Source organism: Ranitomeya variabilis, chromosome 6, assembly GCF_051348905.1.
Source record: "Ranitomeya variabilis isolate aRanVar5 chromosome 6, aRanVar5.hap1, whole genome shotgun sequence".
NCBI lineage: Eukaryota > Metazoa > Chordata > Amphibia > Anura > Dendrobatidae > Ranitomeya > Ranitomeya variabilis.
The window spans coordinates 297,210,013-297,232,046 of NC_135237.1; the positions used below are offsets into that span (position 1 = coordinate 297,210,013).

Sequence of the window (22,034 nt, forward strand, 5' to 3'; positions counted from 1 at the left end):
TCAGCACAAACTTGTACCAGACTGCATGACTGAGCTGTCAATCAAAAAGCATTGACAGCTTCAGCACACTCCTGTACCAGATTGGATGGCTGAGCTGTCAATAAATGCATCCAAGACACACTGAGGGGTGGAACCGTGACACTTATCTTGAGTAATGCAACAAATACAACTAAATATACAAATAATTAGGATAGATTTCCGACCATCATATTTCTCTTTGCTGTGCAATATGTTAGTTTAAAGGGTACTGTGAAATGGTCAGATTTGTTGTGCGTTTCTGTGTGTCTGTGCTTGTGATTCCGCCTTCTTTTTCTGACAATTGTTCCTATAAGGAATATAGGACTTGAAAAACACAAGGAAAAAACACTGTACACAATAATACTAAATAAAAAGTTTCACCAAAAATTATATAAAGCACATGCTTCATTTTAAAAAGTTATTTTATCTTTCCAGCTTAAAACATGTGTAAAAGAGGCCTTATTGCTATGCGAAAATATTTGAGATCATAGCATCAAAAAGGTCAATGGAAGAATAAAAAAAATGCACAATATAGGTATACAATTAAAAATATTCTTTCTTAGATGCAAAATCAAACCCAATACAGATCAAGCATTGTAGTAAGTTTCTTGTACTATGTTTGTAATGCAGTGCTCCCATAAGAATTGAAATATGCAAATAGCTTGTCTGCAATCTGCAGTGTGATTCCTAGAAGTGTGTCCTAAAAGTGTGAAGTTTACAGTAGAATTAAAACCTGAAAGATGTATACAGACTGTGCCCTGCTACCTGCCACCATCACATTCTAACAAGCATCTCTATTCTTCCGACAGTTATGTTCATCCACCTAGCTCTCCTGCTGTCTGTCTATGAAATGCACATAGTACATCACCCAGCTTTGCACACAGACTTTCCTCTGCTCCTAGCATTCTCATGGTATGTTCATCCACCGAGCTCACCTGCTCTCCTGCTGTCTGTCTATGAAGTGCACATAGTACATCACCCAGCTTCACACACAGACTTTCCTCTGCTCCTAGCATTCTCATGGTATGTTCATCCACCCAGCTCTCCGGCTCTCCTGCTGTCTGTCTATGAAGTGCACATAGTACATCACCCAGCTTTGCACACAGACTTTCCTCTGCTCCAAGCATTCTCATGGTATGTTCATCCACCCAGCTCTCCTGCTGTCTGTCTATGAAGTGCACATAGTACATCACCCAGCTTTGCTCACAGACTTTCCTCTGCTCCTAGCATTCTCATGGTATGTTCATCCACCCAGCTCTCCTGCTCTCCTGCTGTCTATGAAGTGCACATAGTACATCACCCAGCTTTGCACACAAACTCTCCTCTGCTCCTAGCATTCTCATGGTATGTTCATCCACCGAGCTCTCCTGCTCTCCTGCTGTCTGTCTATGAAGTGCACATAGTACATCACCCAGCTTTGCACACAGACTTTCCTCTGCTCCTAGCATTCTCATGGTATGTTCATCCACCCAGCTCTCCTGCTGTCTGTCTATGAAGTGCACATAGTACATCACCCAGCTTTGCACACAGACTTTCCTCTGCTCCTAGCATTCTCATGGTATGCCTTTCAGCTAACCCCCAGCTTTACCTCACCCATGTTATTTATGACCTTGTTTACTCAATGCTTGATTGTATGCATCTGGTCTACTCTTAATTCTCTGATTAAGATGAGCAGAGACCACTCCTCTCTGCTTCACACCTGAACACACTTAGTTTTACATATATTGCATAGCTAAAGTCTGCAATGACTTTAGTCTACAGTGTTATTCCTAGAAGTGTGTCCTAAAAGTGTGAAGTTTACAGTAGAATTAAAACCTGAATTGAACCTGAAGGGAACTGAAGGTAACTGGCCAGTCACTGTAAACATTGTTTCTGTTTATTTTCACTCTCACCCCTATAATCCTTCACTTCATGCTACCTCCCCTAATCCCCACACCAAGTAAGGAACTGTTTATCTCTGCTTCAATCCTCCCCATCCATCTCACCTCCTCCTCAGAACTGTTCCTTAACCTACAATCCTCTGCCTCCAAACACAGACAGCCCCCTCACACCCTCTCCTTCTCCCACCTGCTAACACTTTCTCTGCTCCTTCTCACTGCTGGTGATATCTCTCCAAATCCTGGTCTTCCTCACCACATTCCCACAGTCATTTCTACATCCCATCCACGCTCTATCACAATCTTCCATAACCTCTCTAACCTTATACCCATTCACCCAGCCCCTGATTCCCCAGTCCCACTAACAGGAGCTCTGTGGAATGCTCGCTCTGTCTGCAACAAGCTTTCCTACATCCATGATCTTTTTGTTACTACCAAACTTTCATTCCTCGCCATCACCGAAACCTGGCTCACCCCTTCTGACAAAGTCTCCCCTGCTGCACTCTCTTACGGTGGCTTCCACCTTTCTCACACACCCTGCCCCAGCAGCAAACAAGGTGGAGGAGTTGGTTTTCTCCTGTCAGATAACTGCTCCTTCATCCCAATCCCACTGCCACCCTCTGTTACCCTCCCTTCCTTTGAGGTGCACTCTATGCGCATCTACTCCCCCTTCAACCTCCAACTGGCTGTCATTTACCACCCCTCAGGGCCAGCCACCACCTTCTTTGACCACTTCACCACCTGGATACTTCATTTCCTTTCCGCGGACATCCCCACTATCATCATGGGTGACTTCAACATCCCCATTGACACTTCCCTCTCAGCTGCCCCTAAACTTCTATCTCTCACGTCCTCCTTCGGCCTCACTCAATGGTCTTCTGCAGCCACTCACAAAGATGATCACACACTGGACCTCATCTTCACCCGCCTCTGCTCCTTATCTAACCTCTCTAACTCACCTCTTCCTCTCTCTGACCACAAACTTCTCACATTCTCTTCCCTCTCCACTCCATGTCTACAATCCCCACCCCACAAACTTTCACACCCTCGCAGAAATCTTAAACATCTTGACCTACATTCATTCTCTGAATCCCTCCTCCCTCTCACAGACATAAGTTCCTTACACAATGCGGATGATGCTGCCGCTCTATATAACACCACAATAGCTGTAGCTTTGGAATCTGCTGCCCCACTTACACATACCAAAGCTCGCAAAATCAACAGACAGCCCTGGCACACCAGCCTGACCAAAGAACTAAGGCGAGCTTCCAGGGCTGCTGAGCGCAGATGGAAAAGATCCCACTCCAACGAGCACTTCATCGCATTCAAACAGTCCCTCACTACTTTCAAGACCACAATCGCCACAGCTAAACGAACCTACTTCTCATCTCTCATATCCTCCCTGTCTCACAACCCTAAACAGTTATTCAACACCTTCAATTCTCTCCTCCGTCCCCCAGCACCTCCTTCCTCCCCACTTATCTCAGCTGAAGACTTTGCCTCATTTTTCAAGCAGAAGATTGAGAACATCAGAGACAGTTTTGGTCAACAACCCCCAGAGCCCTTCCTCCCAACTTCCCAGCCCTCCACCTCCAAAACCAACTTCTTCACCATTACAGAAGATCAACTCTCCACTCTACTCTCAAGATCGAGTCTCACCACCTGTGCACTTGACCCACTTCATCCCAAACCTCACCACAGTCTTCATCCCAACCCTAACCCATCTCTTCAACCTATCACTAACAACTGGTGTTTTCCCCTCAAGCTTTAAACATGCCTCAATCACACCTATCCTCCAAAAGCCCTCTCTTGACCCATCCTCTCTATCTAGCTATCGCCCTATATCACTTCTCCCTTATGCCTCCAAACTAATGGAAAAACATTGAACTGTCCTCCCATCTCTCTTCTTGCTCCCTCTTTGACCGCTTACAATCTGGCTTCTGGTCACACCATTCCACTGAAACTGCCCTAACTAAGGTCACCAATGACCTCTTAACCGCCAAGAGCAAGCGACACTACTCTGTCCTCCTCCTCCTCGACCTGTCGGCTGCCTTTGACACACTGGACCATTCCATATTATTACAGACCCTCTCATCCCTTGGCATCACAGACTTGGCCCTATCCTGGATCTCATCATACATAACAGACTGGACCTTCAGCGTCTCCCACTCACACACCACCTCCTCACCTCGCCCCCTATCTGTCGGAGTCCCACAAGGTTCAGTCCTTGGGCCCCTGCTCTTCTCCATTTACACCTTTGGCCTGGGACAGCTCATAGAATCTCATGGCTTTCAGTATCACCTCTATGCTGATGACACACAGATCTACATCTCTGGACCAGATATCACCTCCCTACTAGCCAGAATCCCTCAATGTCTGTCCACTATTTCATCTTTCTTCTCCGCTAGATTTCTGAAACTTAACATGGAAAAAACAGAATTCATCATCCTTCCCCCATCTCACGCGACCCCCCAAACGAACCTATCCATTACAGTACATGGCTGCCCACTCTCTCCAATCCCACAAGCTCGCTGCCTCGGGGTAATCCTTGACGCTGATCTCTCCTTCAAACCACATATCCAAGCCCTTTCCACTTCCTGCCGCCTTTAACTCAAAAATATTTCACGAATCCGTACATTCCTCAACCAAGAATCTGCAAAAACCCTAGTCCATGCCCTCATCATCTCTCGCCTTGACTACTGCAACCTCCTGCTTTGTGGCCTCCCCTCTAACACTCTTGCACCCCTTCAATCTATTCTAAACTCTGCTGCCCAACTAATCCACCTGTCCCCCCACTATTCCCCGGCCTCTCCCCTCTGTCAATCCCTTCACTGGCTCCCCATTGCCAAGAGACTCCACTACAAAACCCTAACCATGACGTACAAAGCCATCCACAACCTGTCTCCTCCATACATCTGTGACCTCGTCTCCCGGTACTTACCTACACGCAACCTCCGATCCTCACAAGATCTCCTTCTCTACTCCCCTCTTATCTCCTCTTCCCACAATCATATACAAGATTTCTCTTGCGTATCACCTCTACTCCGGAACCCTCTACCACAACACATCAGACTCTCACCTACCATCGAAACCTTCAAAAAGAGCCTGAAGACCCACCTCTTCCGACAAGCCAACAACCTGCAGTAACCACCGATTGACCAAACCACTGCATGACCAGCTCTATCCTTACCTACTGTATTCTCACCCATCCCTTGTAGATTGTGAGCTTTCACAGGCAGGGTCCTCTCTCCTCCTGTATCAGTTATGACTTATATTGGTTAAGATTATTGTACTTGTTTTTATTATGTATACCCCCTCCTCACATATAAAGCGCCATGGAATAAATGGCGCTATAACAATAAATAATAATAATAATAGCTTCTCCAGAAAGTAAGATAAAAAGAACTTTAGTGCCACATACAGTAGCATGTAAAAGTTTGGGAACCCCTAGTCAAAATTACTGTTATTGTGAACAGATAAGCGAGTTGAAGACAAAATGATCTCTAAAAGGTCTAAAGTTAAAGATGACACATTTCCTTTTAGAAAAAAAAAATATATATACAGTACAGACCAAAAGTTTGGACACACCTTCTCATTTAAAGATTTTTCTGTATTTTCATGACTATGACAATTGTACATGCACATTGAAGGCAACAAAACTATGAATTAACACATGTGGAATTATATGCTTAACACAAAAGTGTGAAACAACTTAAATTATGTCTTATATTCTAGGTTCTGCAAAGTAGCCACCTTTTGCTTTGATGACTGCTTTGCATACTCTTGGCATTCTCTTGATGAGCTTCAAGAGGTAGTCACCGGGAATGGTCTTCCAACAATCTTGAAGGAGTTCCCAGAGATGCTTAGCACTTGTTGGACCTTTTGCCTTCACTCTGCGGTCCAGCTCACTCCAAACCATCTCGATTGGGTCCGGTATGGTGACTGTGGAGGCCAGGTCATCTGGCGTAGCACCCCATCACTCTCCTTCTTGGTCAAAGAGCCCTTACGCAGCCTGGAGGTGTGTTTGGGGTCATTGTCCTGTTGAAAAATAAATGATGGTCCAACTAAACGCAAACCGGATGGAAAAGCATGCCGCTGCAAGATGCTGTGGTAGCCATGCTGGTTCAGTATGCTTTCAATTTTGAATAAATCCCCAACAGTGTCACCAGCAAAGCACCCCCACACCATCACACCTCCTCCTCCTCTGGTGGGAACCAGGCATGTAGAGCACAGATTTTCACTGGTCTAATGTCCATTCCTTGTGTTCTTTTTCCCAAACAAGTCTCTTCTGCCTTTCCTTAGCAGTAGTTTCCTAGCAGCTATTTTACCATGAAGGCCTGCTGTGCAAAGTCTCTTCTTAACAGTTGTTGTAGAGATGTGTCTGCTGCTGGAACTCTGTGTGGAATTGACCTGGTCTCAAATCTGAGCTGCTGTTAACCTGCAATTTCTGAAGCTGGTTACTCGGATAAACTTATCCTCAGAAGCAGAGGTGACTCTTGGTCTTCCTTTCCCTGGGCGGTCCTCATGTGAGCCAGTTTCTTTGTAGTGCTTGATGGTTTTTGCCACTGCACTTGGGGACACTTTCAAAGTTTGTCCAATTTTTCAGACTGGCTGACCTTCATTTCTTAAAGTAATGATGGCCACTCATTTTTCTTTATTTTGTTGATTTTTTTCTTGCCATAATACAAATTCTAACAGTCTATTCAGTAGGACTATCAGCTGTGTATCCACCAGACATCTGCACAACACAACTGATGGTCCCAACCACATTAAGGCAAGAAATGTCACTTATTAAACCTGACAGGGCACACCTGTGAAGTGAAAACCATTCCCGGTGACTACCTCTTGAAGCTCATCAAGAGAATGCCAAGAGTGTGCAAAGCAGTCATCAAAGCAAAAGGTGGCTACTTTGAAGAACCTTGAATATAAGACATAATTTCAGTTGTTTCACACTTTTTTTGTTAAGTATATAATTCTATATGTGTTAATTCATAGTTTTGATGCCTTCAGTGTGAATGTACAATTTTCATGGTCATGAAAATGCAAAAAAACCTTTAAATAAGAAGGTGTGTCCAAACTTTTGGTCTGTACTATATTATATATATATATATATATATATATATATATATATATATATATATATATATATATATATATATATATATATATATATATATATATATATTTTTTTTTATATATATAGTCACTTTTGACATTTTAAAAATTACAAAAAGGAAAATGGGCCTATTCTAATGTTTGGGCACCTTGCATGGTTAGTTCCTAGTAGCAAACCCTCTTTCATGTATCACAGCTTCTAAATAATTTTTGTAGCCAGCCAAGAGTCTTTCAGTTCTCAATTGGGGGATTTTTATCCATTCTTCTGTGGAAAATCCTTCCAGTTCTGTGAGATTCCTGGGTCGTCTTGCATGCACTGCTCTTCTGAGGTGTAGCCACAGATTTTCAATGATGTGCAGATCAGGTGACTGTGAGGGCCATTGTCAAACCTTCAGCTTGCACATGTTGAGGCTGTCTGTTGTGGATATTGATATGGGTTTAGGATCATTATAAATTTGTAGAAGACATCCTTTTTTAGCTTTTTACAGATGGTGTTATGTTTGCATCAAATATTTGTTGAAATTTCATTTAAATTTCTACCCGTGAAATGCTGCGCCTGCCTTTGGCTGCAGCACAACCCCAAAGCATGATTTCTCCACCCCGTGCTTATTTGTTGGTGAGATATTCTATTCCTGAAATTCTGTGCCCTTTTTTCTCCACACATACAGTGCCTCTGATCATTGTGGCAAAAGTTATATTTTAACATCATCGGTCCATAGGACATGTTTCCAGAATGCATCAGGCTTGATTAGATGCTATTTTCCTATTTTGAAGCTGAATATTTTGGTGCGGATGCAGGTGAGATTTTTTCCTGATGACTCTTCCAAGAAGGCTATATTTGTGCAGGTATTTCTGAAGAGTAGAACAATGCACAACAATTTCAGAGTCTGCTAAATCTTTTTGAAGGTCTTTTGCAGTCAATCAGGGGATGTAATTTGCCTCTCTAGTAATCCTACAATCAGCTCTTACTGAAATTTGCTTGGCCTTCCAGACCTCATCTTGACCTCCACTGTTTCTATCGGTCTTACAATTCACTGTTGGTCTTACATTTCAAACTGAGGAAAGGGCAATTTGAAAATGAGTTGCTATTTTCATATAGCCTTCTCCTGCTTTGTAGACCTTCACCATTTTCCTTTTCATAGTGCTAGGCAGCTGCTTAGAAAAACCTATGGGTGCTGTTTTTGGCACAAGATTAGAGGAGGCTGAGTTTTTAAAAGCTGTGAAATTGCAGCACTAGGTCTTTCCTAATGATGATAGTGAACAAGCCATTACCTTAACAGTCAATTAAGGTCTGAAACCTTGGTCAAAGTTATCTGAGCATACAAATCTCCAACGGTGCTAAAACATTGGCATTGGCCCAGTTTTATTTTTGTAATTTTCAAAATGTTCAAAATTACAATTTTTTTTTTGCCTATGTGTTATCTTTACCTTATAGAGATCATTTCATCTTCAACTGTTCACAATAACAGTAATATTAACCAGGGGTGCACAAACTTTTACATGTGACTGTATATTAGGTATCCATCCTAAAAGTCAATATTAATTGTTTACCAGGCCTGGCTACCATTTGCAGATAGGTATTTTGGTGTTTTTTTTTCGCCCATCAACATTACAAAGCAGGAGAATAGGTTTGTTTGATGAGAGGTATCTGACAGGGAGTCTAAGGCTATGTGCACACGTTCAGGTTTTTTTGCATTTTTTCACGATAAAAATGCTATAAAAACTCATTAAAAATGCATACATTAAGCATCCTATCATTTAGAATGCATTCTGCATGTTTTGTGCACATGGTGCGCTTTTTTCCGCGGAAAAAAGCGCATCGCGGTACAAAAAGCAGCATGTTCATTAATTTTGCGGATTTTCCGCATTTTTCCCGCCATTCTATGCATTTGGAAAAAAACGCACAAAAAACGCCCAAAAACGCATAAAAAATGCATGAAAAAACGCATGCGGATTTCTGGAAGAAATGTCCGGTTTTTGTCAGGAAAATTTCTGCAAGAAATCCTGACGTGTGCACATAGCCTAAAGGTTTAGCTTCCTTTTTTTACTTTTAGGATTCCTACTCTCAACAGATGGCACTACAGTTCTTGTCCTTTTCCTTTCTGAAGAAGTTACATGTATATTTAAATTATCATGGGAGAATTGCATGACCAATAAGTTTCTTAATGCTATGTTGGTACTTTTCACAAAGAGAAACTTTACCCTTATAACTCCTTGTCAAAAGCCTTGCTCCCAGCCAACCAGTTATCCTTTTTTGCACTTACGATTGGCAAAAACTCCAAAACACACTTCTGCAAATGGAGTTTGTTTTGATGCCTTATCCTAAGTCATGTGGAAAAGCCTTTTAAAGATACTTATTGAATTGTATAATTGCAACGACTATTAGGCAACACTAGAATTCCTGACCTCTTCCTCTCTGAACAGTTATTTGCATTTTGGACTATGGCTTTTCATAAAGCTGGGAAATTTGCATCACTTAGCCTTCCCTAACGATGATATTGAACAAGCCATAACCCTACCAGGCTAAGTAATGTCTGAAACCTTGGTCAAAGTTATATGAGCACACAAATCTCCAAGGGTGCCAAAACGTCTGCATTGGCCCATTTTCCTTTTTGTAATTTTTAAAATATAAAAAATTACAATATTCTTTTTTTAAATATATGTATGTATTTGCCTAAAATACAAAGAAAATGTGTCATCTCTAGCTTTAAGCCTTTTAGAGAACATTTCATCTTAAATGTTAACAAGAACAGTAATATTGACCAGGGGTGCCCAAACATTTACATGCCACTGTGTATGAGGTATCCATCCTAAAAGTCAATAATAACTCAGGCTTGGCTGCATGACTTAGGCTAAAATACCAAGCTAGGAAGTTAATTTGCAGACAGGTGTTTTTGACTTTTTGACCATCAACAGTACAAAGCAGGAGAGTAAGCTTTTTGGTGATGAGAAGCAACGAACGTCTACGAAAAAAGAAATTGCAGCAGATTTGTAATTTTAGGTACCTAAAACATTTTTTTATATATTGTATACTGCAGTTTAAACTTTTATGAGATAAAAAATAGTGTATAAAGCTTACTGCATCCTTGGAAATATATTGTGACACATTATTATTCAGTGAACATCTTAGTTGAGTCATTTATAATCTGCGTTAACAGGAATTTGTCAAGCAGATTGTTCCATTAGTAAATGACAGAATCACCCTTTTGCTTTATTTTTACGATTTTCATAAAGTGTATTTATTTGTTATACTTTGAGATAAAGAATCAGGTGCATAGATTAAGCTTAATGCATTAAATGTGATGTGCTAGGGAATAAATGGGACATAATATCTAGCAGTGTGAGAAAACATTTGCAGGGTATTTGTTTGTTCTGTTTACAGGGCCGGTTTTAGACAAGTTGGGGTCCTGGGAAAAATTCAAAGAGGGGCCCCCAATCCTGAAATATACCACCAACAACACTGTTAGGCCCCCTTCACATGTCCATATAAAGCATGTACGTGTTACACCGATATCGGTGTCACCAGTGTTTTCAATCAGTGTGTCGTCCATGTGCCATCCATGTTTTTCCGGTATGGATACTGGAACTTACAAAGCTTCTCACATACTTTCCATGTTAAACGCGGATGGCGCACAGACAGAACATGGACGGCACATGGATGGCATGTTTACACAGACCCATAGAACTTGTGTTGGCCCTTGTCATCTGTGCTGCTGGGAAAACATGTACATGATGGCATCACCCTAGGTAAAATAGGAAAAAACATTATACACGGTTGTGTGAAGGGGCCATACAGTCAAATAATAGAAAATATTAGCAGAATTTCCGTCTTTGTCTACATCCTACCTCCGAAATGGCAGAAAAAAAAGTGATTAAAAAAAAAGTCCAACATGTCCCCCAAACTACTCTGCTAAATCCTCTCTGGCTTCGAAGCCGATGGTTCAGGGTCCCTGATGGTTATTTTAATGCACTTTGCAGCTATAATATAAGGTGCAGCCACAAGATGACTGCAGCCAAGTGCAAAGCCTGGCAGAGACCCCCAGAGCACCAGTGCTGGAGCCGCAGGGGGTTTATCATTTCATGCTAATTATTTTTACATTCTCAGAAAACTCCTGTAGTGTCTGTTCACATGCACAATTTTTACTGCAGATTGATCAACAGTGTTGGCAGGAAAAATTCTGCATTTTGTAGCCTTTTCACTTACATTTTTCTGTCCCATTCATTTAAATAGGGAAAAAAGGCTGCAGAAATGCTGAAATAAGACGTGCAACATATTTAAAAAAAAGTGTCTTCTGGCTAGTGTCCGTGTCTGGCCGCTGTACTGGGACAGCATGGAATAGTATAGAAGATGGCACTTTTCCACACAATTGTACAGGTCCTTCTCAAAAAATTAGCATATAGTGTTAAATTTCATTATTTACCATAATGTAATGATTACAATTAAACTTTCATATACTATAGATTCATTATCCACCAACTGAAATTTGTCAGGTCTTTTATTGTTTTAATACTGATGATTTTGGCATACAACTCCTGATAACCCAAAAAACCTGTCTCAATAAATTAGCATATCAAGAAAAGGTTCTCTAAATGACCTATTACCCTAATCTTCTGAATCAACTAATTAACTCTAAACACATGCAAAAGATACCTGAGGCTTTTAAAAACTCCCTGCCTGGTTCATTACTCAAAACCCCCATCATGGGTAAGACTAGCGACCTGACAGATGTCAAGAAGGCCATCATTGACACCCTCAAGCAAGAGGGTAAGACCCAGAAAGAAATTTCTCAACAAATAGGCTGTTCCCAGAGTGCTGTATCAAGGCACCTCAATGGTAAGTCTGTTGGAAGGAAACAATGTGGCAGAAAACGCTGTACAACGAGAAGAGGTGACTGGAACCTGAGGAAGCAGTGGACTAAGTCTGGTGTGGAAACATCCAGAGCCACCGTGCACAGGCGTGTGCAGGAAATGGGCTACAGGTGCCGCATTCCCCAGGTAAAGCCACTTTTGAACCAGAAACAGCGGCAGAAGCGCCTGACCTGGGCTACAGAGAAGCAGCACTGGACTGTTGCTAAGTGGTCCCAAGTACTTTTTTCTGATGAAAGCAAATTTTGCATGTCATTCGGAAATCAAGGTGCCAGAGTCTGGAGGAAGACTGGGGAGAAGGAAATGCCAAAATGCCTGAAGTCCAGTGTCAAGTACCCACAGTCAGTGATGGTGTGGGGTGCCATGTCAGCTGCTGGTGTTGGTCCACTGTGTTTCATCAAGGGCAGGGTCAATGCAGCTAGCTATCAGGAGATTTTGGAGCACTTCATACTTCCATCGGCTGAAATGCTTTATGGAGATGAAGATTTCATTTTTCAGCACGACCTGGCACCTGCTCACAGTGCCAAAACCACTGGTAAATAGTTTACTGACCATGGTATTACTGTGCTCAATTGGCCTGCCAACTCTCCTGACCTGAACCCCATAGAGAATCTGTGGGATATTGTGAAGAGAAAGTTGAGAGACGCAAGACCCAACACTCTGGATGAGCTTAAGGCCGCTATTGAAGCATCCTGGGCCTCCATAACATCTCAGCAGTGTCACAGGCTGATTGCCTCCATGCCACGCCGCATTGAAGCAGTCATTTCTGCCAAAGGATTCCCGACCAAGTATTGAGTGCATAACTGAACATTATTATTTGATGGTTTTTTTGTTTGTTATTAAAAAACACTTTTATTTGATTGGTCGGGTGAAATATGCTAATTTATTGAGACAGGTTTTTTGGGTTATCAGGAGTTGTATGCCAAAATCATCAGTATTAAAACAATAAAAGACCTGACAAATTTCAGTTGGTGGATAATGAATCTATAGTATATGAAAGTTTAATTGTAATCATTACATTATGGTAAATAATGAAATTTAACACTATATGCTAATTTTTTGAGAAGGACCTGTATATTAAACCCTGTTCACACTGAGCTTCTGCAGTGCATTCAGGGGCTTTGCCTGAATCTCCCTAAAATAGGATTCACATAAATCCCTGACAGGGCCAAAGACTGCACTGACACAAGTAGAGGTCAAATAGTTTTTTTTTCTGAAATTGACTGATTTATTTATTAGGGCATGTGCACACAGTCAGTAAATGGCAGTGCTTTGGACAGTGGACGCTGCGGGTTGGATGCTACACAAGTATGCAATGTTTACTGATCGTCTGCACATACCCTCAGAGTCTGCTTGTGTTTTTTGTCTAAGGGTATGTGTCCACGTTCAGGATTGCATCAGGATTTGGTCAGGATTTTACGAAGGTAAAATCTGCACCAAATCTGCACCTGAGGTCACTGGCAGGTCACCTGCATTTTTAATGCGTTTTTTGACGTGTCAACGCATTGTAAGGACATGCTGCGTTCTGAAAAACGCGCCACATGTCCATTTACGCAGGTCTGCCGCATGCGTCTTTTAATGCATAGTGGAGACTGGATTTCATGAAATCCCCTCCACTATGCTGTAACATCTGGACACTGCGTGTTTGACGCTGCAGCTCTACGCAGCGTCAAACACGCAGCGCTTCCTGAACGTGGAAACATACCCTAAAAGTGTCAAATTATCTGTGGCTGTTGGAACAGACGGACACGTTCAGAAAAAACAAATCACATGTGGAGTTAATTTGAACTCCATTTCTGTAATTGAAATCTATGGCTGTATACAGGATTCAGGCAGAACCCACTGGGCACAGTAAAGAAAGACAGTGTGAACAGGCACTAATGCAAAACACAGGCATTAGACTTAAACCGCTGATCCCTATTATGGCAACACTACAATTACAGAACTATATATGCAGCATATATACACAGATATACTCTTAGGGTATGTGGTACACGATGCGGATTTCTGCGGATCCGCAGCGGATTTTTTTGCGCAGAAACGCTGCAGATTCGCACTGTGCTGTACAGTACAATGTAAATCAATAGAGAAAAAAAGCTGTGCACATGGTGCGGAAAAATCAGTGCAGAATTGCTGCGGATTTAAAAGAAGTGCATGTCACTTCTTTTGTGCAGATCTGCAGCGTATCTGCACCCCTCCATGATAGAAATCTGCAGTGGCAAAATCTGCAGAAAATCCGCACAAAATCCGCAACAACTCCGCGGCAATTCCGCACAAAATCCGCATAAAAACCGCGGCAAATCCGCAGCTGCGGATTCTGACAGGAGATGCGAATTTTGTGCAGAAAATTCTGCACCACTTTTACTACGTGTGCACATAGCCTTAGGGTAGGTGGATCGCACTAAATATAAAATATGATAAAGTGCGATCTCAACCCGGGGTCCACCGTTCAGAGATGGAAAACTGCAGCTAATGTGAGCAATGGTGGAACACACAGCGAGCGATATATGGCTTGCACTGAGTTAAACATCACTCAGTGTATAGAACACAAGGCTGTGTCACTCGCACACAGCACCTGAAAAGATGCTCTGCAGTGGAGCTGTGTCACTTTCACACAGTAACAGACCAGGTATGGCGCAAAACATGATCCCTGTTAACCTCACAGGAAAACACAACCCTCACAGGGGCAAGGGAACAGGTAGTGGACACAATCACAGCGAGTGTGCATGCACACAAACTCCTCTCCGGAGGTGCCAGAATTCTAAACGCTATATGCCTGCCCTAAATCAACCCAAACTACTTTCCATAGGTGCCGGAATTCTAAAGGCTATACACCTACCCTGAGCACATGCAGACAAGTCCACATTACAGTTATGTTCCACACACACATATGAAATGAATGATCTTAGCGAACCGACACGCGCTCCAGGAAACTTTTTAAACTTTTCTCTTCAAGTCCAGTCAGATAGGACCTTGCTCATGGACCAATCCGGAACTGCCACCCAAGCAGCTGATGACCGACCACCAATGAGAGGTCGCCACTTCACGAGCATGCTCAGTAGGGTGATTCCTGGACTTAACCTATGGAACGCCTGTTCGCTGCTGCCTATTGCTAATTACTATAGCTTTGGCTGGAGAGCAAGTAGTAACCAAGCGAACAGAAAGAGTCTGGGCAAGACGCTGAGACCGATGCCTTTGCTGTGCAGCTCCCACTGCTGCCAAAGCCGAAGCAGAATGGGAGACTGCAGAGGCAGAAAAGTCTTGGAATCTACCCTGTGCAGTGAGAGAATCCTGGCGCCTAACATATACTGTATATTATACATGTACACACATCATATATACTTTATGAATTTAGAAGCATATACTACATATTGTATATACAGTCACATACAGTATGTACAAGCACATATATAAAGAATATACACAGAAACATTCAGTTTATAAACAGTATGCTCACGTACATATACACTTTGTACACATATTTTCACACATGCAGTATACATATATAATAAATATACACAGACACACACATACTATATACTGTATGTACATGCATATATATACACAAACACATGCACCACAGATATGCACAATCATTCTCTATACTGTATATATGTACACACATACTGTGAGGCGTCGGGATTCTTCAACTGCAAGGGATAGATCCCAAGCCTTATCTGCCTCTGCGGTCTCCCATTCAGGTTTAGCTACTGAGCATAGATGTCAGTCCCATCGTGTTGCTCAAGCTCGTGGTGTACGGTTAGTTACAGCAGGATCTCCAGCCAAGGCCTTTGTAAGCAGAGTTATACAGGAGCAACCTGTTACTCTGGAATCTAAGTCCAGAAATCACCTTACTGAGCATGTTCGTGAGGTGGCGTCTTCTCATTGGTGGTCGGACATCAGCTGCTCTGGTGATGTGGCAGTGCAAGATTGGTCCACAGGCAAGGTGGAATCCGACTGGACATCAGCTTTGCACATAAAAGTTTTGCACGCCAGTGCGTTGCATCATTCTATGTATGGCTTAATGAGTGCAGTCACTACCACTCTGTCTGCAAGCATCGTGAGTCTGTCTAGCTTGGGATTACAACTCAAATAGGAAACAAAACCAGCTCACCGCATGACCACTGTCTGTGCACGGAACTCCACGTGGATGGACGCAGTTGTCAGAGAAAGGAAATGAAAAAAACTTGTTCCAGCACACTTGAATAAAATCCAGGCTTGTAACTTTATTTTCGCCAGCGTAAAAACAGTGGTAACACGCTCTTCGAGACACACCAGGGCACAAACAGCGACACGTTTCGATCTACTGATCTTTATCTTTGATAGCTTTGATAAAGATCAGTAGATCGAAACGCGTCGCTGTTTGTGCCCTGGTGTGTCTCGAAGAGCGTGTTACCACTGTTTTTACTCTGGCGAAAATAAAGTTACAAGCCTGGATTTTATTCAAGTGTGCTGGAACAAGTTTTTTTCATTTCCTAGCTTGGGATTATACATGTAGGTAGGTACCTAGAGTCAGTGGGGGCAATTAGCCATTGGCTTAGCATCTGGTTCCTACATATGTGCGGTTAGCACAGCAGAGTTCCAGAGCATGCCCACTCTAGTCAGGGTATTAAACTCAGAGAATCTGTTCCATTTCTGTGTGCGAGTGACAGCTCATTTACAGAGCATCTCTTCCATTATGGTATGCGAGTGACACAGCTCAGTTGCAGTTTTGCTTATGTGGGCGAGTTCACTTCACGTGCTGTTCACACGGAGTGGTGTTCAATTCAGTGTATACAGGTTATCGCTTGCCGTGCATTACATCATTAATCACTAGCACCAGCTTTCCATCTCTCCACCGTCGACCCCTTGTGGCGATTGCGCTTTCTTTTTTATTTTATTTAGCGCAATCCGCCAACCCTAACACATACTATAACTTATATACAGACACACACACTGTAAACTGTATGTACATGCATATAAATATATAAACGCATACATGCACCACAAATTTACACAGTTACACTATGTACACATATGCAGATACACTGCATACTGCACATGTACACATACAGATACCCATATACAGTTGTGCTCAAAAGTTTACATACCCTGGCAGAATTTTTGCTTTCTTGGACTTTTTTAAGGCAATATGAATGATTACACCAAAAGTTTTTATCCACTCATGGTTAGTGGTTAGGTGAAGCCATTTATTGTCAAACTACTTTGTTTCCTCTTTTAACATTATAATGACAACCCAAAACATCCAAATTACCCTGATAAAAAGTTCACATGCCCTGGTGATTTTGGCCTCATAACATGCACAAAAGTTGACACACATGGGTTTGAATGGCTACTAAAGGAAATATCCTCACCTGTGACATGTTTGCTTGTAATCAGGGTGTGTGCATAAAAGCTGAGTGAGTTTCTGGGATCTAGACAGACTCTTGCATCTTTCGTCCAGCCACTGACGTTTCTGGATTATGAGTTATGGGGAAAGCAAAAGAATTGGCAATGGATCTAAGGATCTAAGGGAAAAGGTAGTTGAACTTTATAAAACAGGAAACGGATACAAAAAGAAATCCAAAGTATTAATAATGCCAGTCAGCAGCGTTTAAACTGTGATTAACATACGGAAAATCAGAGGCTCTGTAAAAACAAAACCACAGTCAGGTAGACCCACAAAAATGTCATCCACAACTGCTAGGAAAATTGGTCGGGATGCAAAGAAAAACCCACAAATAACATCAGCTGAAATACAGTACACTCTGAAAACTAGTGGTGTGGCTGTTTCAAGATGCACAATAAGTAGGCACTTGAAGAAAAATGGGCTGCATGGTCGAGTCACCAGAAGAAAGCCATTACTGTGCAAATGCCACAAAGTATCTCATCTATAATATGCAAAACAGCATGGAGAGAAGCCTCCAAACTTCTGGAACAAGGTCATTTGGAGTGATGAGACCAAAATTGAAATTTTTGGCCACAACCATAAACATTACATTTGTAGAAAGGTCAACAAGGCCTATGATGAAAGGAACACCATTCCTATTGTAAAGCATGGAAGTGGATCGCTGATGTTTTTGGGATGTGTGAGCTACAAAGGCACTGGAAACTTGGTCAAAGTTGAAGTAAAGATGAATGTAGCATGTTATCAGGAAATACTGGAGGCAAATTTGCACTCATCAGCCCAGAAGCTCCGCATGGGATGTACTTGGAGGTTCCAACATGACAACGGTCGAAAACAAAAGACCAAGTCGACCTGCCATTGGCTACAGCAGAACAAAGTGAAGGCACTGGAGTGGTCATCTCAGTCTCCTGACCTCAATATCATTGAGCCACTCTTCGGAGATGTCAAGCGCGCAGTTCATGCTAGACAGCCCATAAATTTACAGGAACTGGAGGCTTTTTTCCAAAAAGAGTGGGCAGCTTTACCATTTGAGAAAATAAAGAACCTCATCCACAACTACCACAAAAGACGTCAAGCTGTCATTGATGTTAGAGGGGGCAATACACGGTATTAGGAAACAGGCTATGTGAACTTTTGATAAGGGTCATTTGGATGTTTTGGGTTGTCACTATGATTTAAAAAGAGAAAATACAGTAGTTTGACAATAAATGGCTTCATCCAACCACTAACCATGAGTGGAGAAATTCATATTCTTTGAACAAAGGCCAAGAAAGCAAAAATTCTGCTGGGTATGTAAACTTTTGAGCACAACTGTATATGTATATTCACTTCCTGCTGCTTCACTTGTGCAGATCCCAGGACAGGGTTTAATAGCAGCCATGATGAGGAGCAGGGGACACAGACAGGGCTGAAGGCATCTTTCTGCCCCGGCGTCTGACCTCTGCAGTGCTGTGAGACGGCCCCTCACTTTGAACTTCTAACCGGACACTGTGGGGGAGGGGGCGAGTGATGGGGAGAGAGCGAGAGACTGGAGAGAGAGAGAGAGAAGCTCTGGGACTACAGTGCATGCACTGCACTATTCACTGTAAGCAATGCTGTACACCCTCTGTGCACTTCATAAAGTGGCTGCAGACATGGGGGGTGGGGGCCCTAGGCATCTGCCTTGTTTTCCTGCCCCAAACGCCAGCCCTGTCTGTGGATTCCTAATGCATGAGCGCTTTCAGTATAGAAAATGTATGTAATCATAAGCCTTACTTACTTTTATAGTCATGAATGGTAAAATTGGGATTTGTCAAACCATCAGGTGGCAGTCTGAATGAAAATTTTTGCCCTATAGGTGACATATCTCTGTCATCAGCACCGATAATTTGGATGATCTGAAAGGAGACAGGAAGAAAGAAATCACATACTGGTCAACAGTATGTAAACACTTTTGAACAATAAGCTTCTTTTAACAAAATATATATTTTCCAAGGATTCACAGGCTTTTAGAGTTTAAAGAAAAAAAGGAAAGAACACACTAAAGTTTAAATTAGGTTCCACTTAGTGTATCGTCATACTCTTCAGTGAAACCACAAACCCAAACATTCATAAGAGAGCAGTCGCTTTGTACAATATTAGAAATAACTGCTTTGCTATCTGTTGCACGCATTTAGCATTTTATACGGGGAAGAAAATGTTAGTTTATTTTATTGATGAGCTTTTATTAAAATGTGTTATCAAAATATGGTTATTGTATTAATCCATGCTACAGAGTTAATAAACACATCTAGAAAGATTCCCACAACACGTTCATTAGTCATATGTGTAATAATATACTAGGGATTAGTCACTAGTGGTGTCACAATGCTGTTAGCACATGTACTCTGCCATGATTGACATCCTGCTTGGCACAGATAACAATGCAGGACAGAATGTTAATCAACGCAGGGTGGGCAGGCCAACCAGGAGGAAACCGTAACTAGTCCCAACTGCAGCACTTAGAAGGTGACTAGTCAAGTTCTGGATTCGTTTTTTAAAAGCCATATACAGTTATATGAAAAAGTTTGGGCACCCCTATTAATCTATACTATACTTGCCTTTTACCTGAATTCTGATGGCTGAGAAGGAGATAAAATAAATAATTAACTCTTATGCTCACCTTACTTTGGTCCTCCCTATACTTTTTTGTTTGACTCCTCTTCTTCCTTCTATTCCATCACTGAATTTTCATATGCTAGTTATACTGTATAACTAGCATATGAAAATTCAGTGGTGGAATAGAAGGAAGAAGATGAGTCAACCAAAAAAGTATAGGGAGGACCAAAGTAAGGTGAGCATAAGAGTTAATTATTTATTTTATCTCCTTCTCAGCCATCAGAATTCAGGTAAAAGGCAAGTATATGCTATATTGCTGGATTTATTCAACTTTAAACCCCAAAACTTTGAATTAGACAAATTCCACATATTTTTTTGCAAACTAAATTAGCTTAGAATAATTTTGCTCATCTTTAGTTAACATGTCTTGACTCAATGGGTCATGGAAGCCCTGCTAGGACCAATACTATTGATACGCAGCACTGAATCATTTTTCTTAAAGGAGCAGAAAACAAAAAAGTTACTTTTACATTACCTGTCGTGGTTTGGTATTTTCACATACTGATGTTTCATATGGCGTTGTCACCTCAGGAGCAAATTCATTAACATCCAGGACATTTATGATGACAATGACTGAACTGGTTAACTGAGGATTGCCTATAGAAAGAAAATCATAGCAAAAAATAAAAATGATTGCAAGATGAAAAAAAATGTACTCTTTTCCAGAATTCCAGAATGGTCATTAATGATTTACGACTTTATCCTTTTTGTAAGTCTGAAAAGAGCATATAGATGTAATACACATAGGTTTCCCAGGTCAGGACCTCCTTCTAATAACACAGGTCAACAAAAAAAATTTTTTTTTCTGGTGTCCAAAATATTTTAATGAATTTGGGGTATTTTTGGGGTGCTGATTCTGAATATGCTATCAGTTTTGCCAGATTGGCTCAAGTTTTTGAGATTTTTGGTATCTTATTTATAGCACTTGTTGGTAAATGCGACGCATCATCTCATTAATTTCTTTGGATTTAGTACTTGAACTGAGCAGTTCTCAATATAGTTTTGTGTTAATTAGTGTTCTAAAAGTTTGTTCATAGCTTGATTTTTGCACTAACTTTATGTTGTTGTCTGTTTTCCAGTGAAAAGCATGAACTCATCAAGAAGAAGTTGTCTTAACGATCCAGACTCATTCTGTTACATTTGTGGTGAATACACACTGCCAAAACATAGAAGAAACATAACAGACTTCGTAAAAAAAGTGTATTTTGCCTATTTTGGGGTTATGCTTGGGGACCAAGACAAGTTTTGGGCACCACACATAGTGTGCAAAGCATGTATCGAATTATTACGAAAATGGAGCAAAGGACAAAGAAAAAGCTTCAAATTTGGTGTTCCAATGGTGTGGAGAGAGCCAAAAAATCATCACGATGACTGTTATTTCTGTGCAGTGCAAGTGCAAGGATTCAATAAGCATAAGAAACGAAAATGGGAGTAACATGGAATCTGCAAGAAGGCCTGTCCCTCATTGTGAAGATGTGCCTGTACCTGTGTTTACCATAAATAACAGTCATCATGATGATTTTTTTGGCTCTCTCCACACCATTGGAACACCAAATTTGAAGCTTTTTCTTTGTCCTTTGCTCCATTTTCGTAATAATTCGATACATGCTTTGCACACTATGTGTGGTGCCCAAAACTTGTCTTGGTCCCCAAGCATAACCCCAAAATAGGCAAAATACACTTTTTTTACGAAGTCTGTTATGTTTCTTCTATGTTTTGGCAGTGTGTATTCACCACAAATGTAACAGAATGAGTCTGGATCGTTAAGACAACTTCTTCTTGATGAGTTCATGCTTTTCACTGGAAAACAGACAACAACATAAAGTTAGTGCAAAAATCAAGCTATGAACAAACTTTTAGAACACTAATTAACACAAAACTATATTGAGAACTGCTCAGTTCAAGTACTAATCCAAAGAAATTAATGAGATAATGCGTCGCATTTACCAACAAGTGCTATAAATGAGATACCAAAAATCTCAAAAACTTGAGCCAATCTGGCAAAACTGATGACATATTCAGAATCAGCACCCCAAAAATACCCTAAATTCGATGAAATATCTTTGGCACCAAAAATGCTGTTGACCAGTGTAATCAATTTGGTTTGTCCAAATGCTAAAATTGCAATTAACACA

At 41.4% G+C, this 22,034-nt stretch overlaps 1 protein-coding gene across 1 annotated transcript in view; it reads right to left on the reverse strand.

Moving 5' to 3' along the window:
- The window catches only part of CDH12 (cadherin 12), a 1,379,166-nt gene that overhangs the window by 15,873 nt on the left and 1,341,259 nt on the right, over positions 1 to 22,034 (reverse strand). The window contains exons 12-13 of the mRNA XM_077269712.1: positions 20,375 to 20,496; positions 19,022 to 19,139 (exon numbers count right to left, since the gene is read on the reverse strand). Coding sequence (XP_077125827.1) covers positions 19,022 to 19,139; positions 20,375 to 20,496 — 240 coding nt within the window. The remainder of the gene's footprint in view (positions 1 to 19,021; positions 19,140 to 20,374; positions 20,497 to 22,034) is intronic.